The sequence below is a fragment of the Berghia stephanieae genome, chromosome 3 (assembly GCF_034508935.2).
Source record: "Berghia stephanieae isolate SIO BIC M18660-M18661 chromosome 3, UCSD_Bste_1.3, whole genome shotgun sequence".
Classification (NCBI taxonomy): domain Eukaryota; kingdom Metazoa; phylum Mollusca; class Gastropoda; order Nudibranchia; family Aeolidiidae; genus Berghia; species Berghia stephanieae.
The window spans coordinates 24,700,747-24,713,897 of record NC_088362.1 but is presented as its reverse complement, the minus strand read 5'-3'; the positions used below and the strand labels follow the sequence as shown (position 1 = coordinate 24,713,897).

At 37.2% G+C, this 13,151-nt stretch overlaps 1 protein-coding gene across 1 annotated transcript in view; it reads left to right on the top strand.

Moving 5' to 3' along the window:
- The window catches only part of LOC144967411 (adenylate kinase 9-like), a 71,412-nt gene that overhangs the window by 56,764 nt on the left and 1,497 nt on the right, over positions 1–13,151 (top strand). The window contains exons 36-46 of the mRNA XM_078904579.1: positions 119–235; positions 2,630–2,848; positions 4,362–4,575; positions 5,729–5,930; positions 6,923–7,069; positions 7,972–8,189; positions 9,111–9,269; positions 9,869–10,067; positions 10,767–10,865; positions 11,932–12,149; positions 12,731–13,151. The exon at positions 12,731–13,151 is cut by the window's right edge and continues 1,497 nt beyond it. Of these exons, the coding sequence (XP_078760705.1) occupies positions 119–235; positions 2,630–2,848; positions 4,362–4,575; positions 5,729–5,930; positions 6,923–7,069; positions 7,972–8,189; positions 9,111–9,269; positions 9,869–10,067; positions 10,767–10,865; positions 11,932–12,149; positions 12,731–12,942 (2,004 nt within the window). The 3' untranslated portion in view covers positions 12,943–13,151. The remainder of the gene's footprint in view (positions 1–118; positions 236–2,629; positions 2,849–4,361; positions 4,576–5,728; positions 5,931–6,922; positions 7,070–7,971; positions 8,190–9,110; positions 9,270–9,868; positions 10,068–10,766; positions 10,866–11,931; positions 12,150–12,730) is intronic.

Genomic DNA, 13,151 nt, shown 5'->3' with positions numbered 1-13,151 from the left:
TTTCAGTCCACATCTTCTAGCAGTTTGGTCGCATTTAAATTCACATGACACTCTTTATCATCAGATTATTCCAAGGTATATTTTGATTTTTTTAATTTATGAAATAATTTCTCCTCAGGAGGAAGAAGAGGAAGAGGAGGAAGAAGAAGAATTGGAGGAGGATGCTGTGGAGAGGATGAAGAACGACTTCAATGAGGTTTATGATGACGACACAAACAGACTGACGGCCGTCGAGGTAAAAGAAAAATGACACTTTACGGCCTGCATAATTTTTAGCAGTTTAAAAAAAAATTATATCTTGGTAATTGTTGAATAAAGTGTCAGTTATAGATTGAAGGGGCTGAGTGGTTAAAGCACTGCACTGTGACCCAGAAAGTCCGGGGTTCAAGCCCTGCTTCAGGCCCTTTAGTTTTTTACCTTGGGCAAGATTATTAACCCTCAATTTGCTCACTTGGACAACATGGGTGATTCCTGTTGACATCAGACATCTTGTTTGATGAATTATCTATATTCCTTTGTGGAATGCCTAGGTGACGATATCTTATGATGTCGTTATGGAAGGGCATAATTTTTTATTTTTTTTATAGATTAAATTGGCATCATGAAATTTTGACTTACACTCGAGAAAGACATTAACTCAAAGAAATAGAAACCAATAGAAAGCAAACAACAACGTCTCGACCCATGGCCTGTGTCTGGAGACAAGACAGAAAAAAATGAAGGTAAAATGTCATATTTGGCTAAATGTAGCAAAAGAGAGATAGATAAGGGGAAAGGGAGGTGTTGAGGAAAAAAAAAGTAATCCTTCAGAGTAGTGCAAGCTTAAGGACCACGGTCCTACGGTCCCTGGGAAATGAAAACCGCAAGGACCAGTCCTAGGACCTGCAGTCCTTTTCGACATTGAACATTCCTGAGAGACTGTTGGAAGTTCGAACCGTTTTGACCTTTGGGACCGTGGGATCGTTCATTCTTGAACCGTTAAAGACCGCTACACGATGAAAACCGTGGTCTACAGGAGTAAAACACACGGAGTAGTCACACTCATTTCAAATTGTAACCTAATTAGAGAAGAGGGGTGATGCCTTCTTTATTTGCTCACCGTACTTCATTGTTACTTCGATAATTTAATAAAATTTGAAATTTATCCCCATTAACGGAGATAATGGCATTGCCCAAGGCGTTGATCGAGTTGTTCGTGGCGTTGATACACACACGCAACTCCTACCCCCCCCCCCTCCCCACACACACACACATTAGAGGGCAGCGAGCATTGAAGAGTAAGAGAGAGACGTGAAGTTATAATAAGAGGGGGTGGATGCGGTAATAAGTTAATAAGTAATAAGTGGGGTCCATGGTGACTTTTCGCCAGATCTAACAAACCCAGCTACCCATTCACTGCTGAGTAGACAGGGATTCAGAAAAAACTCGACTGCACCCGGGATCGATCTCTGGCCCTTTGCGTATAAAGAGAGTGCTCTATCAACTGAGCTATCGGGGTCCCCAAATATTCTTATTGGACTTTTTTAAAATACAGACGTAAAAACTGGGTTTTTTGGAAGGAAGAAACTAATGAAACTCATATTATTTGATTAATTAAAACACCAAACGAAATTTTAATATTATTGTATTATTTTAAATGACAACAATGCGATAGAAAGGAGTGGTGACAAGAGATGGACAAAAGAAAACAAAAAATCGGACTCGCTACTTGCTAGGTTCGACACACACACACACACACACACACACACACACACACACAAACACACACATCTTTAGTAGTCACATGCATTTCAAACAATAACCCATTAGAAAGAGGGGTCATGCCTTCATCATAGATCATTGTCATTGCGATCATTATGGTCCAAGGACCGGTCCTCAGCGCGGCACTACTTCAGAGCCATCGGGCCCATGGAGCTGGAGTTTATCCCATAAGATGGGCAATAGCAATTGCTTGCCACCCTTTGGATAAGACGTTAGTCTATTGCATGTACTGTCTGCCAGATCTAACAGACCCAACTACCTAATCACTGTTAGGTGAAAAAAGGGTTAAGGGGGGGGGGGGAATTTCGAGTTCACCGGCAACTGATCTCAGTCCTTTTGGTTGTGAAGTGAGTGCTTTATCAGCAAACTCTAGCTTTTCAAACTGAGACCTATACCCAGTTTTCTGTACTATTTTTATATAGAAAAATTGAAGGTGTTAAACTGGATAAAATATTTATATCAATTATATAAAAAGGCCTTTTTAAAAAAATTATACCCCTCTAATTTTTCACAGTTTCTTTTTTTTTTTTTTTCATTTTGTAAATGATCTTAGACATAAAAAGTAGTCCTTCAGAGCCATTAGGCCCATGGAGCCGGAGTTTATTCGGGTTTCTATAGCGTGAAATGAACAAAAGCAATTGCTTGCTATCCTTTGGATAGGATGCTAGTCTATCACTATGTACTTTCAATCAAATCTAACAGATTCAGCTACCCATTCACTGCTGGGTGGACTGGGGGGGGGGGGCAAAAAAATCTGGACTTTGCGTGTGAAGCAAGTGCTCTATCAGCTGAGCTATCGGGACCCCCTTAGACATAAAAGATAGTCTTAGTTGTCAGTCAAACATTTTCATGCATTTTTCAACTACAGGAAACTCTTGAAGAATGTCTTATCCCTCGGCTGGACGTGACAGCCGGTCGCAAACCCCACATCATTCGTTACATCCTCAACAAGAAGCTGAAGCCGTACATAGAATTTAGACACAGCATGTTTGAACGTGTCTATCCTTTGAATGAACGCCAGGCCAAGCGAATGTTGCAAGTTGGCTACAAACAACCAAGTAGATTTGGCCGATGGGATCCTGTGAAGGTGAGATTAAAATTTTTTAATTTTTAAAATTTTGGTCAATATTTAAAGCTTTCTGCATCATAAGTGTGGCTATATAGTCTTGTGGTATGACACTCGCTTTTGAACCAGAAGGTCCTGGGTTTGCTCTGCTCAGCGTATAGTTGGGTCCTTGGAAAAGACTCTTACTCACATTACTCAGGTGTAAAATAAGTATAAGTAATAAGTTAACAGTGTTGTCTCTGTTGGAAAAAATTGTAACCTCGCCTAACAGGCATCTTGTCTCATTCCACATGTTACTCATACATGTTGCTGTTGGCCAGGGACCCCTTGTAAAGCACTTTGAGCACATATAGTGGATATTGTCCTATATAAAAGCTCAAGACTTTTTAGACCCCTAGAATTGTTTCAATATGGAATACGCGCTGTTTTTACATTATTATTATAAGTTGTCTTTTTATCACCCACACGCATTTATGCAATTTGCATAATATTAACACTCTTTAAAATCTTTTTTTTTTTAACTTGACCTTTATATACAGTGAATATCCACTAAATGTGCTCAAAGTGCTTTACAAGTGGTTTCTAGCCAACAGCAACACCTAACATGCAGGACGAGACATGATGCCTGTTAGGCTTTAAAAAAAATTCCGTAAGAGACAAAGCTGTTAACAGCGAGGTACTCAATTTACTCCTGGACAGTGAGAGAATATGAATTAAGAGCCTTTTCCAAGGACTCAACTATGCACCTCTCAGACTGGGACTTGCCCCCTGTACCTTCCGGTCTTTTACTTGATTAAGATTGGCTCCAAACATTATTGGAAACCACAGCGGTTCTTTGAAGTGTTTAACAGTGGAATTTGATAAAGTCAACACCACTGGACCAGAAATATGGGTTGACTTTAAGCAAGGTTGACTTCATCCATTATCAGTGGAACATACTTAGATAAAGAACAGAAAATTTATAACCAACAAGGGGTGTTGATTTTAAGCAGAAGTTTACTTTAAGAGTGTTTAATTTATACGGATTTCACTGTATTATTCAACAGATTTATGAATTATTTTTCCAATGTTGTAATCTATGTTGTATTAAATCATTCAAAATTTTGAATTGACGTGTTAAGTATTCGATTTTATTCTGTACAGATTAATTCATGAATTTGGAAAAAAGGTGTGCGAGTATGTGGTCTTGTGGTATGACTCTCGCTTTTGGTTGGAGTTCCTGGCTTTGAGCCTCACTCTGCGCATAGTTGAGTCCTTGGAAAAGGCTCTTTACTCACATTCTCTCACTGTACTCAGGTGTAAACATGAGTACCTGGTGGTTAACAGCCTTTTTTCTATCGGAAAAAATTGTAACATCGCCTAACAGGCATCATGTCTCGGTCTACATGTTACATGTTGCCGTTTGTTAGAGACCATTTGTATAGCGCTTTGAGCACGTTTAGTGGATATTGTGCTTTATAAAAGCTCAAGTTAAAGTTAAAAGTTAATCCATATCATCTTTTATTCTTTTCTTTCATTAACTCTTGCCTTGTAGTTGAAAGATGGTGACTGTGTCCAGCCTATGAGTGGTCCAGGCTATGCCACATTCCCATGCTTCTACCGTTCACACATCTACTTCCTGTGCAACCAACAAAACAGACAGACTTTCATGACGGACCCAATGACCTACTTGAAACAAGACACGCCCAAACCTGTCGTTCCCATCAAACTGGCCATCATAGGACCCCCCAAGTCTGGAAAAACTACACGTGAGTTATCTGCCCTTACAGATGATAATCTCTGAATCAAAATGAATATATCGACGTTATAAAATAGCAAAATACTTAACAAAGAATTTTTGGAATCAAAATTCTTCTTCAGTCAACAACAAAACCAATTTAAAGTGTAACACTTCATGTACAATCTGAACAGAGAAGGGAAAAAGTCTCTGTGTGCCCACTCATGACTTATTGGGAGTGAATGCTCACAGAACTATTTTACCTTCTGTTTTGTTTTTTGTCATTTTGATTCATACTGATATAACACCCCCTTCAGACTAATAAGGCGATTTAATTCAAGTCACCTTACTAGCCCTTCTACTATGTATTACGAAAATTTCGTAATTCTACGAAATTTTGGCTCAAATTTCAGAATGCCTTGAGCATTTCTAAGTCCTTAAAACTTATTGAAAATGAAAGTTGATGCCACAACACATTTCTAAGTTTTCTGAAGTATTATTTAATCCTGGTGAGGATAAATTGTTTTTAATGTTCAAAAATTTTTTTAATGAAAAATTCCTGTTATTCATCCCTAAGGGGGATTTTGTCTTTAGGATCTATTCCAAGGGAAGACTGGAATAACTCAGGCGTCAGCTGCAGTACAGCGATGAAAAGTGAGCTAAGGCTAAGTGACTTACTCAGACCATATGGCACTGCGAGTAGTTAAACTTGGTACCTTTCAGGTATGAAGCAAAAACCATACCGCAGTGCCATGGTGTTACCTAACTATAGTGACTACAATTTCTATCCCCTAAGAATTACGAATTTTTAAATTTTCAAGTTGGCAGGTCTGCCTGCTGTATCTGTATGTATCTGTATGGTAGGTGCTGAAGAAACCAATGTGGTCTGGTTGTATTTCAGCGGCATCCTCATTGAGCGCAGGCCCATGTCAGTCCGGCCTTGAAATCGTTTAGATGTGGTGTCATGATGACCAGTTCATCCAGCCCATTCCACTCCGAGATAGTTCTAATGAAGAAAGAATTTCTGTAGTTTTGTGTTCTTGTCTGTGGGATTTTGAAGCAATTCCAGGAAAAACCCACAAAAACACAGAGCGATGTGAACTGCTGCCTCTCGGCACGGAACACACAACACAGCCTTACATTACATTGTGTTCACATTTTTCATTTCCATATATTTAACACAGTGGCCAATCGATTTGTTGAGGAGTACGGCGTGGTCCGTATGTCCGTGGGAGAGGCAATGCGACAGGTCCTGATGTCACAGCCCAAATCAGACCTGGCAAAGAAGATGAACTGGCATCTGTTCCGAGGCCGAGTCGTACCAGATGACCTTCAAATCCAGGCCTTGGAAATTGCCATGCTTGATATGAGGTGCCAGACTAGAGGGTAAGAAATCAATTGTTATGATAGAAAAAGTTTTAGTTTTAGATTTAATTAGCAAAATAAATGGATCGAACACGTTTGATTCAGTAATTAATACTTTTAGAAGAAATTTATTTCTGACAAATGTGTTACCTTTGTAAAGTGCTCTGATGACATTTAGTGGATATTGTACTATATAAAAGCGCTAGTTTTTTTTGTAGGGGGGGGGGGGGTTTACCTGACAATGCATAATGTGATTAGGTTTCTATTTTATAGTCTGTTGAATGAATGAATGCATGACCAGAATGTGGAAATGTCTTGTTATTATGGATCGTTCTGATACTAAATTATAATTTCCATAAAGGATCAATAAAGTTATCTTATCTTAACTTATGTCTTATCTTATCCATTCTTATCTATTCTTATACGCTCTTCTACAATTCATGTTACTTGCCTTGACCAGACCAAATTTTAATACTTTTGACTTTGTCCCCAGATTGCCTTATCTTAAACACCAAATATATATATATATATATATATATATATATATATATATATATATATATATATATATATATATATATATATATATATATATATGTGTATGTATATATATATGTAGATATATATAAATCTAATCCCTGTTTTTAACTCTATGACTATTTTTCAGGCCGCAAGTGTGTGATTTTTTTGTTTGTTTGTTTTTGTGTGTGTGTGGGGGGGGGGGGGGGGGGGGGGAGGTTGTTTTTCTTTTGTTTTGTTTGTTTGTTGGATTTTTTTTTTTTGGTGTTTTATTTTTGTTTGTTTGTTTGTTTGATTTTTAAAATGACTCAAGTCAATCTTATTGAGATATTTTATTGTTTTATGAAATCTTTAAATATTTAAGGTTCAGTTGAAATTTCAAATTCAGTTTCTTTTTTAATGTGGCCTAGCAATGACTAAATGATTACTTTGAAATTTTGATCATAATAACAATATATTGTTGTTGTTTTTGTTTTTTTTATTCCCTCCTTTAGATATGTATTGGACGGATTCCCATCCAATAAAAAACAGATAGATCTGATGACCGAGCACAGCATCATCCCGGTCAGGGTCATCGAGTTGGAAATGGAAGGGAAGGAGGTCATGGTTCGAGGGGTCAAGGACAGAGTAGCACCAAATAGGTCGGTGGAGATTTTCCATCACTCTAACATAATAGAATAAGAGTATGTGAGGTGATGACTTTCAAAATCTGTCAATTGACATCCAGATTTAGAATGAGTTAAAACTCCTTCGGTATATTGCGATACTAAGCTACGAGAAATTGTGGTCTGTAAAAAGTAAGAAATGAAAATGATTATAACAGCTTCAAAATAAATAACAAAATACCAAACACGGAATTATTTGGGCTCAAAACCCATCTTCAGCTAACAACAAAGTAAAAACAATGAAAACATAAATACATTACTAACCTGTAGCCCATTCTTTAAAGAATTATGCATATACAAGTTAGTAACATATTAATGGATTGACACTTAGGTTCTACTTTGTGCAACTTAATGGCCATGTGGTTTGACTCTCACCTTTGGAGATGGGTAGGTCCCAGGTTTGAGTCCCAATGCAGGCGGCACAAGGTGGAGTCCATAAAAAAAGGCTCTCTACTCAAATTCTCTCATCACAATCAGGTGTAAAACGAGTTTAAAAAAGAAAAAACACTTGAGCATTTATATAGTGCAATATCCATTAAACATGCTCAAAGCGGTTTACAAAGGGTTCCTAGTCAACAGCAACACGTCGAATGTAGACCTTGATATGACACCTTTTAGGTGATATTACATTTTTTTCTGATAGGGACCTGGCTAGTGACAGAGCTGTCTCTATCGTCCGGCATGTTAAGTACAACTGTTGGCTTGGGACTCCTTGTAAAGTACTTTGTGTTCATATAGTGGATATATCGCTATAGTTTTAAAAAAGCTCAAATTTTTTGTAGTCGGATTAATATCAATAATGCGTGTTCCTTTTTTTTCTGGATAAAAAAAGGAAACATTTTGTGATAATTTGTGTTTATTTCTTAATGATTTTCTAGATCCTACGTATGCCACGACAGCAGCCAGATTCTGGCCATCAAATTGTCCTGTTACAACAAAACAGCTGACGAGGTCAAGGACTGGTACTCAAGTGAGCATCAAAACTTGCGGAAGGTCCAGGCCGAGCAGTCGAAATGGTGGCTGTGGGATACGGTCCATGAATTGGCTACTTCCAGCGTGAAGAGGATTCAGGATTATCTACAGAAAACTGCAGAAGGTATGGAAGAAATGGTGTGTGTGTGTGTGTGTGTGTGTGTGTGTGTGTGTGTGTGTGTGTGTGTGTGTGTGTGTGTGTGTGTGTCTGTTAGTTTCAGTGTGTGTGTGTGTGTGTGTTTTGTGTGTGTGCAAGTATCTAAATTAAACATAATGTTCCACATACATATTTGTCAACATAATCATTTTAAATCAATTTGGGAGAATAATACTCTATTCATATCTAACTAAAACATAAGTCTCTTTAAAATTTAATTCCTATCACCGCAAAAAAAAAGGTTTTATTCTCTATTATTTTCTGGCAATAGAAAGTGACTTGCTGGGTTTTGTTTTTGTTTTTTTTTATTTCTTTTTTATTTTTATTTATAGTATTAATATATAGTTTTGGACTTGTTTTCCTGTTTTATCAATAGGGAACAAACGTGTGACGTCAAAAAACTGGTTCCAATCTCATTGGAAGTGTAAAACTACTCTTTTGGAGGACTGGGTACATATCTTGTGTAATTGGTATTGTAGTTTGAGAGTGATGGCATCTTATTTTCTAGTCCAAATATATGCTGATCGTCAATATAAAGATCATCCATCCTCTCTCTTTTACATCACGTAATCTTAAGAATCTGCTTATACATCCTGCTCCTGAAATAGTTATGCCACCTCATGATTCAATATGTAACCTATTCATATTAGTCCTCCGAAGGACTGGTTACATACACACTTCCAAGGATTTTGGAACTGGAAGAGTAGAAGGTGTGACGTCACGACTTCTCTGCCCTATTGTAATATTTTTTAAAACAGTTATTCATACCATCTATATTGTATTATATTGAATAAAGAAATATATGAAGAGCAAAAGTTATAGCTTAGGATTTATTTACTGGGGTTTTTGTTTTTTATTTGTGTTTTTTTTTTTTTTGTTGCTATTCAGGCAAGGCTGCAGGAATTGCGGAATTGTGCATCACTCCCAAAGAATTTGACCAGCGGGTCGGAGATTTTGGCCAGTATTGTCCAGTAAGCCTGGCAGAATGGGGCGAGCTGGTAGACTGCTCTATCAATCCAACACTACAGTATGCTGCAGAATTCAGAGGTAAGGGAAATATCTTCTTTTTTTTTTTTAATAGATAGAGATAGAAAAGGGAAGATTATTATCAAAATTAAAAAGATGGTTTTTTTTTGGTCATAATTGGGATTTTTGGGTTGTTTTTTTTTTTTTTGTTTCTAACTTTCATACTCTGGAAAACCATGCTATTTAAAATTTTGACCAAAAAACGCATCCTTCAAATATCGATCGATTTAAATTACCCCGGATGGAAGGTCAAGTTTTCTGGCCAATTTTTTAAATACATGTTTTGCAGAGTAAAGGGGGTCCCGATAGCTCAGTTGGTAGAGCACTTGCTTTGCAAGCAAAGGGATTGAGGTCGATCCCGGGTGCAGTTGAGATTTTTTTTCTAACACCCCTGTCCACCCAGCAGTGATTGGGTAGCTAGGCCTGTTAGATCTGGCAGAAGTACTTTGTGATAGACTAGCATCCTATCCAAAGGGTAGCAAACAATTGTTATTGTCCATTTCACCCTATAGAAACCAAGATAAACTCTGGCTCCACGGGCCTGGTGGCTCTGAAGGACTACTTTTTCCAGAGTACGACAGTTAACTGGTTAAACACAAACAATTTCTCTCTTCACCCAGGTCACTACTACAAAATGGGAAGTCAGAAAGAACTGGACATGTTCCTGTCCAATCCAGAGAAATACGTCCCTCCTTTGGCACCCATGAAGTTGCCACCACCAGAGTTGCTTCCAAAGAGGATCAACCTGAAGGATTTGGACGGCAGGATGCCAGAAATCCAGGGTTATTGTCCTGTCACCTATCTTGACGGAAAACTCAGGTTTGTTATAATTGTACTCAACTGCTAGGAACTGTAAACTGTAAAATGAAATGTACAAAAATGAATATTATAGATAGTATGTGCTTGGCTAAGAATCTCACAACATTGCCGTCCGGAAGTATAACGGACTAACACACAAAACTATGTTTAACCATGAACGTGGATGGCAAAAAACATTAACAAAGACCGGAGTGACGTCAACTTCATTCTATCTATAACATATTGATGCAATGCATGTAGGTAAAATACTCACAATACTCCAAGCCAGATATGACGCACTAACACACCATACTATGTGTAACCTCGAACGTTTGTGGTCTGATTGATAGAATGTAGTAAGAAAGTAATCGTCAAAATGGCTATCTAAAAACACTAAAATAGAGCTGGTAATTGAAGTCAGTTTTGTTCTTTCTATAAAATATCATAATTAGGGTTGCTGAGGTCAAAGACCTTTAAATACCCTGTGGAAAAAAAAAGAAAAGTTCAGCTTCAACAGCCTTGAAATACAACAAAACACAAATTCACAGAGTGTTTCGGGCTCAAAACCCTTCTTTAGCCAAGAACAAAAACACTTATAAGTGGTTGGATGAATTAATGGATGGGTGTCAATAATACTATACCACATATAGAACACACAGTGCCTATCTCAACAAATCCTCCTTTGATTTAAAGATCAACCTTTTACCGTTTTTCTTTCAGATACGAAGCAATCAAACCGGGCACCACAGATTTCTTGGTGGAATACAAAGAAAAAGTTTATCTCATGGAGACGGAGGATAAACTCTTCAAATTCATGAAGTGAGTGCTGCTATTTATTTTCTCGACAATTAACTGTAGATTTAGTAATTTGACTGTATTTGAAAAAATCAAGGAAGTTATGATATTATAATTCTGTGGGGTTTTGTTTCCCGGGATTGTATAATTCATAAATGGATGTTTTTAGTCCATTGTTATGAAACATTGTGAAGAGTTTGAGCATGGTTAATACAAGGAAATGCGCTATATAAATGTTCATATTTATCTTTATTTTCATCTTTAATTTTATCTGTTTCATCAACATTGATAATTTGCAGTATGGATAACAGATTTCTCTGGTATTGTAAGTCTCCATTATTTTCTCGAAGAATGTTTATAATAGGGAAGAAAAGTGGGATATCAAAAAACTGGTTCCTATTTCATTGCAAGTGTAAAACCACTCTTCCAGAGGACTGGATACAAACCTTGTGTAATCTATCTTCTGGTTTCAGAGTGATGGTATATTATTTTGTAGTCTAAATATATGCTGGTCGTCAATAAAGACCATCTATCCTTGCCCTTTTAATGTCTTGATATGAATCTGCCTATACATCTTGCTACTGAAATAGTTGTGCCACCTTTATGTAACCTATTCATTATTAGTACTCCGAAGGACTGGTTACATACCAAGGATTTATGAACCAAAAGAGTAGAGGTTGATGTCAGACTTTTTTTCCCTATTATCATTTGAATAAATATAGCTTATGTCAAATGTATACAGCAGATGTCGATGGATCAAACAAACTCTAAGCAATTTGCAGTTTCTAATTTTCAAGTTGGAAAAAAGTAGTCCTTCACAGCATTAGGCCCTTGGGGCGGTATTTTATCCCAGTTTCTATATTGATAAACAGACAATAGCAATTCCTTCAATCTATTGTAAAGTACTTTCTGACACATGTAAAAGACCCAGCTACCCAATTATTTCTGGGTGGACAGGGCAGTTAGAAATTTTAGTCCCTTTACATGTGATGCGAGTGCTCTAACAACTGAGCTATCAAGAATCTTACATCAACACCTTCTCCATATCATTAATCTTAACATATATATTTGTCACGGTCTTCATTTTCAGACTTCCTGAGAAATATTCCAACCTCAAGCTGCCTCACAAACTTCCTCCAAAAGAAGAAGAGCTACCACTCCCAAATCTGCCTATGCTTGGATTCATGGAGCAGACGTGTGCTGTCGCCATGGTCAAAGCACTCACAGCAGCAGGAAATGCCAAACCAAAATATCCCTTCATTTCCTCAACAAGATCTGCTCTTATTTATATTGCTTACCATCTAAAAGGTAATTGAAACTGAACATGTAACGTTTTTTTTTTTGGTCGCATTATGGAACATACACTGCAGTCCGCTTAAGATAAACTTCCGGTAACCAGAAAGAAAGTTCATCTTATACTGGTTTATTTTATCAAAAAAACAAAATGTTCAGGACTTTTTAATCATATTTTTGCAGTTCTGTTTTTGTTGTTGTTTTGTTCTGTTTTTTGGGGTTTTTTTAAAAACATGTTAAGTGTTGCTGTTGGCTAGGAGGGACCTTTGTAAACGCTTTGTGCATGTTTAATGGATATTGCCATATAATATGTTAAGCGAAATTACATTTTTCTTTTGTTGAATAAAGACTATGCTGTTAACATCCAGGTACTTATTTTGCACCTGAGTACAGTGAGATAATGTGGGTAAAGGTCCTTTTCCAAGGACTTAACTATGCACTGCTGAGAGCAGGACTCAAACCCTGGACCTTCTGATCTGAAGGCTAGTGTCATACCACAAGACCACATAGCCTCAAAGTGAATGAAGGGAATTTAAAGAGGAAAATAAATTCTTTGCTTGTTGATATAACTTGCTATTTCAATCATCTTTCCTCAGCTTACAACCCCAAATCCTCTGCATATATCCGAAAGAAGTACAAGCAAAAACTGAAGCAATTTGAAGAGACGTGCGAGCTCATCAAGTATTTGGGAAATAACATGACGGTACGATACAGGGACCCCAACGAAAGACCTAAAGACTTTGACTCCAAGTTGGAATCTTTCTTTGCCTTGCGTGGAACGGAGCCCACCCCAACATGGATTACATAGACTTTAGCCATTAAGATGATTTGTTTAATATGATACAGACCTGCCAGTATGGAAATTTGAAAATTCGTAGTTTTTAGGAGGTAAAAATTGTAGAGGCTTTAGTTAACTTAAAAAATCAACATTTACGTTCACAAAGATTAAATAACACTTTTAAATCCTTAAAATTATGTTATCTGACATCAACTTTCATTTTAGATAAGTTTTAATGA